We start from the raw sequence: 18,300 nt of genomic DNA on the forward strand, positions 1-18,300 counted from the left end.
CCAAACTGACGGCTTCAGCCACCAGTCTCCACTGACTGCCCATCTCTGGGCAAAGGTAAATCAACTGCCACCTTACACTGAATCCTGGGTTGGCTGTGGCTGGTGCCCCCCCCCATTTTAATTCCCCTCCAATGCAGTGTTAAAACAAATTAAACCAGAACTATCATTAGAAGCTAAAATGATGAAACTGAGGTTATCATACTTGGGATACATAATGAGAAGACATGATTCATTAGAAAAGACAATAATGCTGGGAAAAACAGAAGGGAGTAGAAAAAGAGGAAGGCCAAACAAGAGATGGATTGATTCCACAAAGGAAGCCACAGACCTAAACTTACAAGATCTGAACAGGGTGGTCCACGACAGATGCTATTGGAGGTCACTGATTCATAGAGTTGCCACAAGTCATAATCGACTTGAAGGCACGTAACAACATATATATTGTATTTTATGTATTTTAATTGTATCTTATGTATGTATGATTCATAGGGTCGCCATAAGTTGTAATTGACTTGAAGGCACACACACACACAGAGCACCTCTGGAGCCCTGAAGTAGCATCGCTCCCAAACATCTGTACCTCAGGGGCCCAGAGGCATTATGGGGGAATTAAAATGGCAGGTGCCAGCAACAGTGTTTGCCAGCTATACCTGTTGTTGCCAGGGTAAGGGGAGGGAAGTAGGGGGTGGTACCAAGGCCTCGGCCAAACCTGGCACTAGCCCTGGGTGGCAGAGAAGCTATTAAAAATGAGAAAGCCTGGCCAATGTGCCATGTGAATCCAGCATTGCTGCACCAAAAGCATCTAATTTGCCCTCAGTGGCATCCTATCATCCAGAATCCAGGGCACTGTGGAACAAATAAGCCTATGCAGAAAGGCTTCCCTCAAGGTGGAAACTTTGAAACGCAGGATTCTATTCACAAGGGGGAGGGTGTAAGGAACAGAGGGATTTGTGAGAGAAGAAATGTGCAAAGAACTACATTAATTCACGGCAAATGAATGCTAGGGATGATTGACCTATTTTTAATTGCCTTGAGCTGCAGCTTCAGTCAGGTGGCGAAGGCTCTTGTTTTCTCTGGCAAGGGAGACTGCAAGCGAAAGTTTCTAGGTAAGGGTTGGAGAATGGAGTTGAACTGATGCTGGACTGTGATCCACTGTTGACCACTGACTCATTTCTGGTGGACGAGCTCATGTCTGCTGGTTGATTGGGTTCTTGCAAAAAACAAAAAAAAGGTGAATCATGCGAACAGAGGAACATATTAGGAAGCTGTGTTATGCTGTTGGTACATCGAGATCAGTAATTACTCTGAGTGGCAGCAGCTCTCCAAGCGTTCAGGATGGGGTCTTTCTCAGTCCTACCTGGAGATGCTAAGGACTGAACCTGGGACCTTCTGCATGCACAGCAGATGCTCTGCCATAGAGCTACGGCCCTGGTCTGATCCACCAAGGCACTACTTACATTCAGGGTGTTGGAATATGTGGTTCAACTCGAACTTGGGACTATGCCGCTTGCCCACAGCTGCACAGGTGGCAGGGCACGTCACCCCTGAGCCACTCACTGTAGGGTGATCTTTAGCTGGCCCTTGACACCCAGGAGACACGAGCAGGGATTTGAACTCACAGACTCTGGACTCCCAGCCAGGCTCTCCTCCCCACGGTGCTATACCAGCTTTTATAACCGGTACAGCCAGACAGAATCGCATTACATTCATTCTGAAAGAATTACATTGGCTTGGTTGCCTATTTGCTTCCAAGCCCAATTCAACAGGTCAGGACCCAAATACCTCTACCAGCCTACCTGTGCCTAGGCAGGTCTTTGATCCTTCCTCTCCGTGTCACTTCCCCAATGCTAATACAATGGCTGTCTTGTCTTTTCCTTCCCCCAGACACCATGGTCATTGTCAGCGGATGGGGAAAGCAGTTCTTGCAGCGACTCCCAGATGCCCTGATGGAGGTGATGCCACTTGGTGCTCCTGATGTATATCTGAGAATGCAGGTGCTCGGGAGGCCAGTATGGGAGGCACATTCACTGTCCCCTCTTTCAGCTTCTTTCTGTGATGAGGGAAGCCCAAGGCTGTCGCTTGTCATCCCTCAGTGATCCTATATAGCAGAGCGCCACTTGCCGTTCACAGGATCCGTGGGGGGCAAAGTGGGCTCTGAAAGCACCTGCCGGAGCCCTGTAGAACGTTGCAGCTATGTGGGTCTGGACTTGGACGGGAGACTGCCTGGCAATGTCCACATGTCTCACTCTCAACTCCAGGGAGGAAAAGCTAGATATAAATGTGGAGTCCATAGGCCTGCTGTCCTGCAGCGATGGATCCTCCTCCAGGCTCCCCAGCTCTGGGGAAAATCCCATCATGCAGCTCCTTTGCACGCAGAAGGTCCCAGGTTCAATCCCTGGCATCTCCAGGTAGGGCTGGGAGAGATCTTTCTCTGAAACCCTGTAGAGCTGCAGTCAGTCAGTGTTGGAATATGTGGTTCAACTCCAACTTGTGGGTCGAGGCTGCATGAGGTTAAAAAGGGTAGCTAGAGAGGAGACCTCCTGGTTGCTAGGCTAATACCTGTCCTTGATCTCCTGCTGTCTCTCCCTTCCTGCTAGACTGATATGCAGAGGATGTTGACCACGTCTCCTTCCTCCTTCTTTCTCTTGAGAGGGAGAGCAGACATCTTCTCTTTGTCTCTCCCTCTCCTCCAAGCATGAGGGCCAACACTAGGCTTAGTGTTTGCATCTCCAACTTAGCTAGTTAGCTAGATGTAGAACTCTTTCCTATCAAGCATGTACTTCCAGAATAAAGTAGTTATTTCTTATTTTAAAGCTTAAAGTCTCAGTCTGACTAATTCGCAGGGAAGGTGTAATCTTTAGCAAAGATTCAAACATGCATAAAGGCTCACTCAGATGCTCAAATATCTAATTTCGCTACTCTGCAACACAGGGAAAGGTTGTAGCTCAGTGGTAGAGCACTTGTTTTGCATGCTGAAGGTCCCAGGTCCAGTCTTCAGCATCTCCGGTTAGAACTGGGAAAATCCTCTTCCTGAAACCCTGGAGAGTCGCTGCCAGCATGTGCAGACACTATTGAGCAAGATGGACCAATGGGTCTGACTCATTATAAGGCAGTTTCCTGGGTTCTTAAGCAAGAATGCAGTCTCAGGATCATTTGACAAAGGAACATTTTGCAATAACTGTTAAGGATCCAGAATATGCAGTCTTGCTTCACAGATTTAAAACACGTCCAAGAACAGTAGGGATTCTAGTTTAAAAAGAAAGGAGAAGAAAAAAGTAGACCAAGGAAGACTGAAGTAAGCTGACTCTTGCAGTAGAGAAACGTTGGGGTCTAGTCCTCCTCGGTCCAGGGAGTTACTTCAAAATGCCTATTCTTAGAAACGGTGCTGCAAATCTCCGTTTTGAGTTGTCAGTGAATGGAAAGGATTCATTTGAAGCGAGTCAGGGTTCATCTGCTCTGAATGAAGAGGAACCCAAACATCCAATATGTTATCAGTGGTTGAAACGCTGAACAGGACACAGGCACCAAGACTGACACCCAGTGCAGTCCCTGAAAACTTCAGACATGTGGGAACATTTTTCCACCCTCCAACTGGCACAGATATTATAATGGGAACTCTCTTCAGTTGTGTCAGATGAAGAGAGGACCAGCTGCCTCAAGATCTTTGTACAGCTTAATTTTTCCTGAAAGGCCTTTATGGCTGGTGGCTATTAGCTACATATAGATCACCCCCACAAACCATGTACTTAACTCCCTGTTAAAATCAGTGATCCTTAAAATCATTTAACTTTTGCTTGTTTGGGCCACATATTTCTCCAGTACCGTCTCTTCACAAGGCAACTGACCCTTTAAGCAGTCACTGGAACTTCCAAACATTATTGGAAGTACTGAATGAGAAACTATCGATTTTATACCAACTCTAAATAGGACTACAGGATCAATCAGCTCCTTTTACATCCTCATCTCTGTTGTACTTCAGTGTTCAAAGTATTTTATAATTCTTCTATCATTAAATTGCTCACAAAACCTATGTTGCCCTTCCCATTTTACAGATGGTGAAATGAGGCCGAGGAGAGTGAGGTAAGGATTGAACTTCAGTTGCCAGTATTTGTTTGCCAATATCCTCTCAGCACCTCAAGATTAATGCTTCTGAGCCTTTGCAGAGTGCCACTCACCCAGTAAGGAACAACGTTTGTTTTTGTGAAAATGGACCTAAGGGCAAAGTTCTCCTGAGTACGTTCAGGGTATCTTTCTCCTCTGAAAATGCACAATGAAAAAGAGAACCACTCCCTTTTTGGAAGCAGGCCTGTCCTTAGTATAAGCCTAGGAGTACATTATTTTGAATGTAATTTGAATAATAGTCTCTGTCTCCAATGAGGATGGGCAGAGCAGGTAAATTCCACCCGGTTTCAGTTTTGCTGGTGCTCCATCATAACTCCATTACATTGCATTTTGTGCAGATTTTCTTTTGAAAGAAAGCACAAAATCCTACTTTTAAATTGTACTTATTTTGTACACACTTTTCTGTGCATTCATTGATAAGATATGCATTTTATATGAATATTTTACATAGAATAGATTTTTGTGTACACTTTTTGTGCATTGAAACTACATTGCAAAATCTTCAGAGTACAGCAATGTGACTGGGAACATAAGAACACAAGAAGAGTCTGCAGGATCAGGCCAGTGGCACATCTAGTCCTGCATCCTCACAGTGGCCAACCAGGTGCTCCAATGGGAAGCCCATGAGCAGGACTTGAGTGCAATAGCACTCTCCCCTCCTGCAGTTATGTGAAACTGGGAGGTGCATTTCTCATCTGCGTTCAAGTTTGAGAGCATGATTAGGCAAAAAGGAGACCATATTCTTTCTTTGTCCTTACTCTCCAACTAGAAGTAAACAGGGCCAGCAGTTACTGCTTTCAAGATGTTTCTGAGAGTTCTCAGAGAAAGTTTGGGAAGGCCACGTGTAAACGTGTGTGTGTGATCATATATGGTGGGGGTTGACTGGCAACAGGAGGGGCCTTGCAGGAGAACGCCCTGGAGAATCCTTTGCTGCTAGGACTTGCATAGGAATTATAATTGGTTCCAATCCAAATTCAATTGATCAGAAGCCATTGGAAAGAATAATTCCCATGCCGCAAAAGAGCCTCCCAAATAGGCTCAGGAGTAACTAAACCGGGGTGGTGAACGTGTGACCTTCGGCCAGGTTTATGCAGGCAATTAAGAATGTCTTTTCGTAATAGTTGACCTTAGTTTTTTTATCGTATTCTTAATGCTTTAATTGTTGTTTTTCTTATCTTGTTGTAAACCACTTTGATGTTTTTAATGAAATAGTGGTCTACAAATATATTTATCAATAACAACAAACAAACAAACTCCTATCATCCCTGCTCATTGACCGTGCCGGCAAGGGTTGATGTGAGTCGGAATCGAGCAACATCTGGAGGGCCACCACATTGGCTACCCCTGGTCTAGGCCTTAAGGGTGAGTCTAGATGGCCTGTACTGTTACAAGCCAGTGGTGCTGTCAGGGCAGGACTTTGGGGCAGAGGCCCAGGACCCCACTCAGCAGAAGGACCTGGTGGGGCCCTCCAGTGTACCTGCAGAAGGAAGTGTCATACAAATTACAGTAATACAAATTACTGTCTAATGATCCCCCGTCCTTCCTTAAGACCATTGTCCAGAGTCTGAAATTCCCTGACTGTACCATTCTCAACAGCCATTCCTCCTCCTCATGATGAGGAACCTAGCTAGCTGCCTTATACTGAGTCAGAACAATGGTCCATATAGCTCAGTACTGTATACACTGACTGGCAGCATTTCTCCAGAGTTCCCAAAGCCCTACTTGGAGATGATGAGGGTTGAACATGGGACCTTCTGCAAGCAAAGCAGTTGCTCTGCCACTAAGCTATGGGCTTCCCAGTATCCTCACGACAGAGTGCTATTGCCCTCAGGTCCTACTTCTGGGCTTCCCATATTCATCCAGGAGAATAGGATGAGGCACTTGATGGGTCCTAACTTGGCCTGGTTCAGCAGGCTGTTCTTGTGTTATCACCACATCACAAGGGGAAGTTTGCTTGGGAAGGTATGGGAAGTGGCGATGAGAGCTGCAAGCCCAGCCTAAACTTCAGAGGGAATTTGGGTTCAGCTCATGATGGGCCTGGGCGTTCTCAGCTGGAGGAGCTTGTTTCTGAACTCTTTCCAGTTCAGTATTTTGCTGCCATCGCTGCCTATTCCCGGCACAACCTAGGGAGAGGTGCAAAATTATAGAATCTTTGGAAAGTGCATTCACAGTGTAATCCTGTATGTCTCCTCAGGAGTGAGCCCATCGAGTTCAGCGGGACTCCTTCCCAATGTCTATGTGCAGGATTGCACTCTAGGCCACTGAATACTGCTGGATGAGGCAGGAGGAAATATCTCCTACCAGCCATGTGACCTCTGATGGAAATGAATTGGATGGGGCAATTATGCTTTGGTGAAGATGAACTTTTGTTTGTTCGTCCTGAACTTCCTATCAGTCCGTTTTTTCATTGGATGATACTGAATTCTGTTTACATGGCATGTTTACGTAGCTACAAGCAAACTTTGGTAACTATCCTCCTGGCCAAATGCTCTACTGCAGAGGTTCCCAAATGGTGGTATGTCAACCACCAGAGGTCCGTCGACCACCAGTGGTCCGCTAGCTTCATTCAGATGGTCTGTGGCATGTCCATATTCAATATTCATGTTGATTTTAAATTGTATTTTATTGCTTTTTTATTTCTTTTATTGTATTACAATTTGGATTCTATGGAGTGCATAATTTAATACAATAAAATACAATATAAGAAATCAAAGAAGCAATAATAATGCAATTAAAAATCATATACCGCCTAGCATAGAACATTGCAATTGCAACAGGCAGAAAAATCATTAAATGATCTGCCAAGACCATCAGCGATTTTCAAGTGGTCCATGTGGGAAAAAGTTTGGAACTGCTGCTATATCCAGCGCATTGTGCCACCAGGATCTCTTATGTAGCATAGGGAAGACTGTAAAAAAAGTGACCAATTTTGACAAGATAAAATAGTGAATTAATCCAATGCATATGTCCCCGACCAATATAGATCTTTCTCACACACCTGAGAGGTGAAGAATAGGAGCACCTTTGAGCCAGCGAGAAAGGAATTTGCAATCTGTCTGGTATTGCTTTTCCCGTTCACGAGCACATTTCAGGAAGAGCAAATAATGACGGTGAATGCTGGAAATGATAAGAAAGGCTGAGAAGGCCAGGTCAGGTTATTAATGGATTTTCAGAAGTGGAGAACTCCCATTGCATCAGAGGGATTTGCTAGAGACAGATAACTATTATCAGTGCTGTTTGCCTTGCTAAAATTTTGGTACCAGCACTTGGGAAAAGGTGTGTGTGTGTGTGTGTGTGTGTGTGCGCGCGCGTGGTGGTGGGGATCAAGCTAAAATTGGGTTTTCCTAAATTGCTCCACATAGTTGTTCACCTTTTGACTGAAGAGATTCAGCATACTTCTTGGAATGGGCTTATAAACAATTTTCATAAAGTTCAGCAAAGAAAGGTAAGTTGTACCATCCCACCATTAGGAAAATTAGTTCACCTAAACCAGGGGTGAGGAACCTTTTTGACTCCACAAGCCAGATCCAGGATCTGCCTCATCGGCCAAATTTGAAATTCTTGTGCTTCCCTTTTAAGTCTTGGAGATTGAGGACTTAACAGGAGGATGGGGGAGACTTGCAAAAGGCTTTAAGACAGCCCCTGTGTATGAGCAAACAGGAGCACAGGAGCTGTCTTAAACCTTTGGCTCAGCTGATGAGTGGAAATTAAATCCTGCTGCCTTGGCTGTACAGGCCAAACTGGACCCCCTGGCAAACTCCCATTGGCCCAAAGGGCTGAAGGCTCCCCACCTCAGCTGAAATGCATCCCACAGCACATGGGAAGAGTAGTTCTGCCAGTAATTAAAGAGCAATGGAGAACCAACTATCAGTCCAGTGATTCCGAAGGATGCAGGAGTGCTTCAGGGTGCCTGCAGATATTTATAATTTGAGTGCTGCACCTGCTATAAAAGTACCCTCCCTGATTTCCCCCCAGATGTTCCATCTTCTCCTTTGGATTAAATCAGGAGAAACCAGTTCTTCAGGATGACTGCAGCAGAAACTGGGTGCTCTCCATGCCCTCCACCAGGAGTCAGCATTCTCCACTGGACATACTCAGTCCTCATTGGCCTGCTTTTGGGGGAGCCCCTACCCCCTATGTTGGCTTTTCCCTTTTTGCATTTTTTATACTTCTGCCAATTTAGGTGTCCCCCCCCCCAGCCTGCAGATCCTCTTGTGCATGAGTGATGCTGTTTTGGCTACGTAAAGAATGGCACTCACAGTCTGAACATTGGAAATAGATGACATGATAAAGGAACAAGATATGGGGAAAACTGCTAACTTCTAGAAAAGACTTGAGGCAGATATTTTCCTGCAGGGAGGAAGCACTTCTCCAAATCCACTTACAATCACTGCATTGTGTTTCTTGTCTGATGGCCGCTGGGCTACGCCCGTATTTCAAACACCTACGCAGATTCACCACGCCTTCATGAGGGGTGGGAAAAGCGACCATAAAATGACAGCCATGGGCGGCCATAGAAACAAGCCAATGATTCTGAGGACCAAGAGCCACTCATGTAAGCACCAACCGAATACATCCTGATGAAATGGCTAATCCCCCCTCCGCTTTTCTTTGGCAGAGTTCCCGTCACTGAGTAATCCCCATGGCCTCCACATTCTTCTACGTGAGGGGGCTGCATTCATCATCACGCAGCCAAGGGACACAGATGGGCGATGATGTGTCAAGAAGGGCGGGGAGGGGCAGGCAATGTTTTTCGTTCTGAGAAGTCCCCAGAGTATCCTTCCAGGGATGGATTTGCTTTGCCAACTGAGTGGTGGAGACAGCAGCTTCTCATGGTGGGCCAAGCAGATGGCTTGCGCTCACGGTCGCTGCCTCCTCCTCCTCCTCCAGATGTCTGGTGGAAAATCCTAAGGATGGAATCGCATGTGCATTTCCAAGTGCCTTAATGATCACTTGGGAATCTTCCCCCATGTTCGTTAAGGCATGTTACTGACTTTAAAGTGATGCATTCCCCAGTTTAAATAGCACCTCCCCATCTAGCTGGTGAAGAAGAACATAAGGAGAGCCTGCTGGATCAGGCCAGTGGCTCATATACTCCAGCATCCTGTTCTCACAGCAGCCGACCAGATGCCCTAAAGGGAAGCCCACAAGCAGGGCCTGCAAGCACGACCTGAGCACAACAGCAGCTCTCCCCTCCTGCAGTTTCCAGCAACTGGTGTTCAGAATCCCTGTGGAGCCAGAGCATAGCCATTGTGGCTAGTAGCCACTTCCTCCATGTTTTTGTCTAACCCTCTTTTAAAGCCATCCAAGCTGGTGGTCATCACTACTTCTTGTTGGAGTGAATTCCATAGTTTAACTAAATGCTGCTGCTGTGTGAAAAAGTGCTTTTTTTAGTCTGTCCTGAATCTTCCAACATTCAGTTTCAACGGATGTCCCTACTTTCTACTCTAACGAGAGAAGGAGGAAAAACTTGGTAACTTTTCTTACTTCTATCATGGCGTCTCCGACTCGCCTTTCCTCTAAACTAAAAAGCCCCACATGCTACATTCCTCATACGGAATTTGCTCCGTCCCGTCAATCATTTTGGGTGCTCTCTTCCAAACTCCTTCCAGCTCTAAAATACACAGAAATGTACCAAGTGCTTCTGCGCCAGAGTTTTGTATAATCGCATTATGATATTGGCGGTTTTATCTTCAGTTCCTTTCCTAATGATCCCTAGCATGGAATTTGCCTTTTTCACAGCCGCTGCACACTGGGTCAGTGTCTTGATCGAGCTATGACCCCAACGTCTTTTTCCTAGTCAGTCACTGCCTGTTCAGCCCTCATGAGCATAAACGTGAAATTAAGATTTTTTTGAGAGGTCCATCTGGAGCTCTTTGCAAACCCTTTTTGTTTTAACAGCCCTGAAAAATTTTGTATCATCTGCAAACTACCTCACTGCTCACCCCTAATTCTAGCTCATTTATGAACAACCTAAAAAGCACAGGTCCCAAAGAAAAGGAGAAACCTTGCCACCACCCTCCCCTCTACTTTACCAAATATCTGAGACCGCTTCCATCCCTTCAGACTCTCTTGAGTGTCGAGATTGGCAAAGGGGGTCCTCTTGGTAGTTCCACTGCCCTCAGAAGCTTGGGGTGGTGGTGGCCCCAGCAAAGGCATTCTCTCTGGCAGCCTCTAAATTATGGGATTCCCTCCTCTGAGAGGTGTGTCTGCCAACTTTACTATACAGTTTTTGGTGAATGCTGAAGATGCATCTCTTTACCCTGGCCTTTGACACCTGAGACACAACCCCCATTCCTGTGACTGTAATTTCTTTTAAGTGTTTTTAATACTGAATTTTAAATTGCTGTAACCTACCCTGGAACATAAATATTATTATTGTCAGTAGCTACTGACACTGCAGTAACCCTTGGGAAAACTGCATTTTCCAAGAGTTATTTGTGGCATAATCTGGTGCACTGCAAGCAGAATGCCAGGTGACAAACTCTTCTCTCTCCACTTTCCGTGGCTTGTCGGCACTTATGCCAGAGTGCCAGCCTGTTATGTGAATGGATTTGAGGAGTTGGGTGGGTGAAACGGCTGGGTAGAAGGCAGGTGGTTTGAGACTGGATGGGTGAGAGGGGAATTCTTCTCCAGCTGGGATTAAATCTGAGCCAGAGAATAATTCAGAGATCATAATGCTCATCTCATATTTGAGGTGAGCATTATTACTTGTTTACTGAGACTCACATTTCTGAGTCCAGAAATACAAGTCTTGGCAACGTTAAGTGCTGATCACATTAAATATTAATTGTGAGCAAGCACGGCAAGGATAGCAAGAGTAAAGTAGAAGAAGGAAAATAGTACAGAGAAGAACCACACAGAAATACCACAAATATGTCTGCAGTGTCAAAAAGATGAGGGGTAATTTTCAGGAAACGTGCAGCCACAGCCACAAGGAGGTAAATAGTTTTAGCCCAACCCTAATTAATACCCACTTGCATGTTGACAGTGATGGTTGGCAGCAAAAATTACAACACACACAACTATTTATAAGTAGTTTGTAGGTCCATGATAGAGCCAAAATGCCTTTGGCTTCCAAGAGTCCATCCAAACATCCCTGTGATTTGTGACTGTAGTATGGTGGGAAGTAAATCCCTCTCATTCCAGGCCATGCCGTAAGTGTGTGATAGGATTCTGATGTTGACTCTGGTAAACAGAGTTAGTTCATTGCTGTGGTTTTGTAGCTAGAACACTGCCCTTTGTTGCAGGAGAGTTGCATCCAAGTCCTGTCACTGGCATGGATTCATTGTGGGGCCTTGGACAACTCCCTATGTGCTGATTCCCACAGCCATGCTCATCGCTTGATTGCCCAACTTTTGATGACTCTCAGCTGAATGTGTGAACTGCCTCCATTGAGACATTCTGTATTTGAGTTGATAACCTGTGAACACGTGATCCTATTGCGTGACACTATTAGTCCATCCAGTATTGTCTGACCTGGAGGACAGCAGCACATCAAGGGCTTGGGCAAAGATCTTTTCCAGCCATGTTACATGAGATGCTTCTATAATGGTCCATAGCTCAGGACAGAGCACTTGCTCTGCATGCAGAAGGTCCCAGGCTCAACCTCTGGCATCTCTGGATAAGGGATCTTAGGTTGCAGTATTGGGAAAGGTCTCTACATCTGCATGGTTGGCCACTGTGGGAAACAGGATGTTGGACTGGATTAGGGACAGGGAATCGGTGACCTTCCAGATGTTGTTGGGACTCCAACTTCCATCAGCCTCAGCCAGCATGACAAATGGTCAGGGATGATGAGAGCTGGAGTCACAACAACATCTGGAGGGCCACAGGTCCCCCATCTCTGGATCAGAAATGTCTGATTCAGCAAGGCTTTTCTTATCTTCTGCTCAGGACCTCAAAGAACTGCTGCGAATACTAGGGTCAGATGAACCAATGATTTGACTCAGTACAATGTACTGTATGACTCAATTCACACACAATAGCAGGGATTGCCAACGTGGTGCCTCCTGAATGTTGTTGTATTTCAGTTCTCATCAGCTCCGTCCAACATGACCAATGGACAATGGATGATGGGAATTGCAGTTCCTCAACATCTAGAGGGTACTATGTTGGCTGCACCTGCTAAACAGCATAGATTCACAAGGCCAGCACATACTCTGAAATTTTCACATGTTGATCCTCCCAGCCTCCCACACCCGGTAGATTCTTGATGGGGCAACTGTGTCCGTGATGCTGAGACAGCAACTCACCCACTTTCAAAGTCACATGTCGGAAGACCGAAGCAAGGGTCTCTGCAGTGTGGAGATCACATGCATGAGTGCGAAGAACTGGTGGGCTCTTTGAAAGGTTTTAGGTACAATTTCCCACCTGTTCCTGTGCACTGCAAACCCTGCTCCGACTCATTTGACTTGGAGCAAATGAGCATGAACCAGGACACAAGATCCTGCTGGAGAACGTAGCTGCATGACGCAGCCTGCATCCCTTCCTCTGCGCCCATTCTGTCTTCTAGACAGGAAGACGAAGCTCACATCCTCTCAGAGAGCTGGTGGCAGGATGAGGATCTTCAACCTCTCCTGCAGAGCAAGATATGCTGTGCTGTTTGAATGCTAGCCCACTCCAGTACTTTCTACATCTTAAGAACATCAGAAGAGTCCTGTAGCTGGATCGGGCCAGTAGCCCATCTAGTCCAGCATCCTATCTCACAGTGGCCACACAGATGACTATGGGAAGCCCACAAGCAGGACCTGAGCACAACAGCACTCTCCCCTCCTGCAATTTCCAGCAACTGGTGTTCAGAAGCATCCTGTCTTGGCCCATGGAGGCACAGCATAGCCATCATAGCTAGGAGCCATTGATGGCCTTACCCTCCATGGATCTGTCCAACCCTCATTTAAAGCCATCCAAGTTGGTCTTTTGTTCTGTCCTGAGTCTTCCAGCATTCAGCTTCATGTCCACGAGTTCTAGCGTTATGAGAGAGGGAGACAAACTTTTCTCTGTCCACTTTCTCCATGCTACACATAATTTTATACACTTCTGTCATGTTGCCTTTTCCTCACCTTTTCACTAAACTAAAAAGCCCCAAATGCTGCAACCTTTCCTCATCGGGGAGTCGCTCCATCCCCTTGATCGTTCTGGTTGCCTGAAACCAGTTGCCTTGAAACTGAAGCTCTGCCTGAAACGCACTGGTTGCCTTGCACAGCTCAAGCAGAGCACACACGGCTAGGACTGCCAACTTTTCTGATAGGGCCGTCTTCCATAGTTGTCTGATATGCAGAAATCGAGGAGCTGCAGCGTTTTCCCATCCCTGCATTTTCACACTAGGAAAAGCTTCAGCTGCTGAATTGCTTCATGTCAGGCACAGGAGAAAAGAACTTGGCACGTCTACACCCAGCAGAAGAAGCCTTATTCAGGTGTTTAAATCCAGGAAGAATCTGCATGTGGCTGGGAAATCAGGGCTACGGCACCAGGATTCACTCTGGTCACCTCCAGACCGCCAGCATTTTGGCAAGAGGGATTCAAGCGCATACTGGGAAATTTAGGTCTGCACCATTAAAATGGATTAAAGTGTTCTGTTGCAACATGTCCACTTTAAAAAAAGAAATGGACTTTTTGCAGTTAGGAAGGTGACACGGAATGCACTCTAAAGCGTGGGATAACAACTTTTGATTGCTGGGAAGATCCATGCTCTCCACAGGATGAATGCTCATGGTCGTATAACCTCCCCCCAAACAAATCAGAACGAATGCTCAATGGCACAGTCTAACCTTTGCATGAGCTTTGTGCAGCCAAATCAGGATGAATGCTCAATAAACAGGTCGTCTGGAGGACCCACTCTGATTCCCATGAGCTGATCTGAATGTGTATAAGTCTGAGTTAATGCTTAGAAGCCAGAGGCGGAGCCAGAGGCGGAGCCTGCCACTATGATCCTGATCGCAGTCTCACCCACCCCACAGACACGGATTCTTCCTGGGTTTAAAGCATCTGAATAGGACTATCTTTCACCCCAGACTTGCTTTTCAACCTGTTGAATTGTGGAACAATGGGGATAATGCCATGTCAAAAGAGGGACACTTGGATCCTCCATCTGCGTGCTGGGATAAAAGGCAGGAAAAAAAAGTTGAGGGAAAAGCAACCCATCACCAAGAAAAGCAGAGGAGCCCAGCTAGTCCGTGCAAAAAGAAAAAAAAGTTTCATTCCCATGGAGGCAGGGATGGAGTGCACCCAATGATAGAACCAAACAGAGACACCCGAGAAGCGCAAGTGTGCAGCCCCCCCCTCCACGCCCAACTACCAGCAGCGGAGTTTGTTTGTTTTCCTTATGAAAAAGCATTTTTGTTTCAAGCCATGTGTTGATTGCTAAATTCTGCTTTTCTCTCACATCAGTCCCAGAGTTAAGAGCATGACCAGGCAGGCAGAGGTTAACAGATCCCAGGCCCATGACGACTGCAGGACGCAAGAAACACCTGGTGCCTCCCTTGAAATCATGAAATGAGGTGGGGGTGGGGGTGGTTGTAGTCCCCAGGCAGGGCTAAGGGTCTAAGACCGCCACACCCTCTCCTAATGGCGCAGTGCCCCAGGCACATCAGTCATTCCTCCATTGGCTTCGCATCCTCTTTTATCTCCGTCCTGTTGTCTGCTGTTTCAGTTTCAGCAACTGTTCCAAAGGCAGAAGGATAAGGGAGGCAGGAAAGGGCGGGAGGGGGTGAGGTGGAGGTAGGGAGCGGAAAGCAGAGAAAGAGAAAGCAGGAATTAGTAGTCAGGCAGCAAGAGAGCATGCAAGAGGCAGCCAGTAACACAAAGAGCCATTAATAAGGATGCACAGCCTCAGTTCACTAAGCACCGACGGCAGGTGAGGGTTAATTACTGCAGTCAGTTTTGCCAAACAACTTGGTGGGGGAGGGAAATCTCACCCATTCATTAATCTGGATCCGTTAATCTGGAATGAATACCCCACCTCTCCAGTTTGCCTCCATAATCCGCCAAGGAGGATCCACCTGAGGAAAGAGGCTTCCGAGAGCACAGCCAATATGGATCCCATAGGTGTCGGAATGCACACCTGCATTGCAATGCTCCTCACAAAGGGGCTGAGCTCCCTTGAACAGGCGGGATGCAGATGCGAATGCCCATTCCCCATTCAGATGCAAGTCAAGCTGGGTTGAGGCCATAATGAGCCAGTTTAAAGCAGAGCAGCAAAGGAAGGAGATGCATACAGAGACCAGGCCGGGCTGAAACAGTCATGCGCTCACTTTAATATTTGCACAATGTCTGCATGAGTTGTTGTTGTTATGAGCCTTCAAGTCAATTACAATTTATGATGACCCTATGAATCACCGACCTCCAACAGCATCTGTTATAAGCCACCCTGTTCAGATCTTGTAAGTTCAGGTCTGTGGCTTCTTTTATGGAATCAATCCATCTCTTGTTTGGCCTTCCTCTTTTTCTGCTCCCTTCTGTTTTCCCCAGCATTATGGTCTTTTCTAGTGAATCATGTCTTCTCATTATGTGTCCAAAGTATGATAACCTCAGTTTCATCATTTTAGCTTCTAGTGACAGTTCTGGTTTAATTTGTTCTAACACCCAATTATTGGTCTTGTTATTGTACAACTAACTATAAGTTATATAAAAGGAAAACTTCTCCCTGCATGTAGATACTTGTAATTCCACCCTGGGTCTTAGCGGGTTACAAAGCACATTATTATAGCACATGCAGTATCCTACCCATTAAAGACCCTCAGAACCAATCCAAATGTGCAGGTGCTTGCTATAGACCTCACAGGACTGTACCACCCACAGAATGCATGCGGGGGAATTGCTTGCATGAAAGTACCCAATATCAAACCCACCTTGCTCTCACAAAGGTAACATATCAGGGATATGGTGTACCAGCTTTCCAGGGAGTTTTCAGTGTAGGCTGCTTTCAAGCAAGCAATTCCCCATATACATTGTAAATGTGGTATGGTCCCGTTGGAGGAGTATCTATTTCAGTCAACTCTTAGGAAAGGATGAAAAGGGATCTTACTTATGCAGATGGGGACCTTGTTGCTCCATGTCCCATCTTTCATGCACTCAATCTGGAACGTCTCGCTCTCCACGCCATCCTGCAAATGAAGAAAAAGAGGGCTGTAGAAGAGGGAGGGGCAAAAGGCAACATCTGCCTTGCTGTGATGCTTTTCCATACACATCTGTGGAGGGAATACCCCAAGCATGCAGGTGAGTCTCCAGCACTTGGAGAGCGGAAAAGGCTGTGTATACACAATACATTTACAGCACATTTAAAGCATATTTCTCACAGAACTATAATTCCCAGCTCCTAAACAATCTACAGTCCCCAGGATTCTTGTGTGAGGGACAAGGATGTGCTTTAAATGTGCTTTAGATGTATGGCATGTACACAGTGATATGGCCAGCCTCCAGCCAATTTCACAAGGTCTGAAATGCTGAAGTTTCTTCTTCTGCCCTCGTGATGCCTTCCTTTCTATTCTGAGCCAGTGGCTCCTTTGCATCTCCAGGGTACACTTCTCCTATGCCAAATCTGGCAAAGCCATCACGGCTGAAGATGGTCTGGTCCACTAAGCTTAGGAAGTTAGAAGTCTTTGCTAGAGAATGTTATTTTATTTGTGGGAGTCTCCAGACTGTCGGTATTTTGCAGGAAGGAATCAAGTGCACACCCAAACAAACTTTAGGTTTGTTCAATTAAAGTGGATTAAAACGCTCTGTCGCCCTAGAGCAATAAATCCATTTTAAAAAAGGATGGGACTTTTTGCGGTTTGGAAAGCAACAGGGAAATGCACTGAAAAGTGTGAGATGAATGAATGACTGGCAGGAAGATAAATACCCCGCAAAGACATCAGGATGAATTTAGGATGAATGCTTAAGAACATTAGAATGACATAAGAACAGTGGCCCATCTAGTCCAGCCTCCTGTTCCACAGTGGCCAGCCAGATACCCCACGGGGAAGCCCACAAGCAGAAGCTGGCACTCAATGCAGCTTCCGGCAACTGGTTTTCAGAGGCATACTGCTTCTGATTATGGTGGCAGAGCACAGCCATCCTGGCTAGTAACCACTGATAGCCTTATCCTGCAAGAATTTGTCTAAACTTCTTTTAAAGCCATCCAAGTTGGTGGCCATCGTTGCCTCTTGTGGGAGTGAATTCCATGGTTTAACTCTGTGCTGTGTGAAGAAGTTCTTTTTTGGGGTCTGTCCTGAATCTTCCAACAATCAGCTTCATTGGATGTCCATGAGTCCTAGTGTGATGAGAGAGGGAGGAAAACTTTTCTCTGTCCACTTCCTCCATGCAGTGCATCATTTTATACACTTCTTCTATCATGTTGCCTCTGGTTCACCTTTTCTTTAAACTAAAAAGCCCCAAATGCTGCAACTTTTCCTCACAGGGGAGTTGCTCCATCCCCTTGATTATTCTGGTTGCCCTTTTCTGAACCTTTTCCAAGCACCCAAAAACAGAGCTTGGAAAAGTTACCTTTTTGAACTACAACCCATCAGCCCCAGCCAGCATGGCCACTGGATTGGGCTGATGGGAGTTGTAGTTCAAAAAAGTAACTTTTCTAAGCTTTGCCCAAACATAGGGAGCTACCATATACTGTACAGAGTCAGACCGCTGGTCCATCTAAGTCATTGTTGTCTGCATTGACTGGTAGTGGCTCTGCAGGATTTCAGCACGGGTCTTTTTCTGTCCTACCTGGAGATACCAGGGATGGATCCTGGTATGTTCTTCTTGCAAAGCTCTGCCACTATGCTATGGCCCTTTCCCACCAGCTAGCGTGGAGCCAGCACTGATAGAAGCAAGTGTGACTCAACCCTTGTCTTGGTTCCCAATACGGACTGGCCCGGTGACCCCTGTACCTTTAGGACCTTGTATCCAGTGCTGCAGCTGACGACCACCTGGTCCTTGAAGGTATATGTTGCCTGGGATGGCTCAATTTTGCCATTGAGTGGAGGCTCCACAAGTGGGCAGAGATCCCCTTTTTTGTCAAAGAGAAAGCAAGGGAGGGGGAGTGCACAGGTATTGAATGAGATAGCAGCATCCATAACATTTTGAATGAATGAATAAAGATACATGCAAATATTTGGTAGGGAGCGGCAAAATCAATGTCTTTGCATGAACATTTTCCGGCCAGGGATACAGCTATATGCCAGTGGCAGTCAGGTTTCA

General features: G+C 46.2%; 1 protein-coding gene across 3 annotated transcripts in view; it reads right to left on the bottom strand.

Annotated features, from left to right (window-relative positions):
• The window catches only part of MASP1 (MBL associated serine protease 1), a 124,738-nt gene that overhangs the window by 27,979 nt on the left and 78,459 nt on the right, over positions 1 to 18,300 (bottom strand). For 2 of the 3 annotated variants that reach the window (XM_061637603.1, XM_061637602.1), the window contains exons 7-8: positions 17,991 to 18,109; positions 16,148 to 16,226 (exon numbers count right to left, since the gene is read on the bottom strand). In XM_061637603.1, the coding sequence (XP_061493587.1) occupies positions 16,148 to 16,226; positions 17,991 to 18,109 (198 nt within the window). Of the gene's footprint in view, positions 1 to 14,457; positions 14,783 to 16,147; positions 16,227 to 17,990; positions 18,110 to 18,300 lie in introns of those variants that run through there. The other variant, XM_061637604.1, reaches the window with a different exon arrangement.

Source organism: Rhineura floridana, chromosome 7, assembly GCF_030035675.1.
Source record: "Rhineura floridana isolate rRhiFlo1 chromosome 7, rRhiFlo1.hap2, whole genome shotgun sequence".
NCBI classification, from domain to species: Eukaryota; Metazoa; Chordata; class Lepidosauria; order Squamata; family Rhineuridae; genus Rhineura; species Rhineura floridana.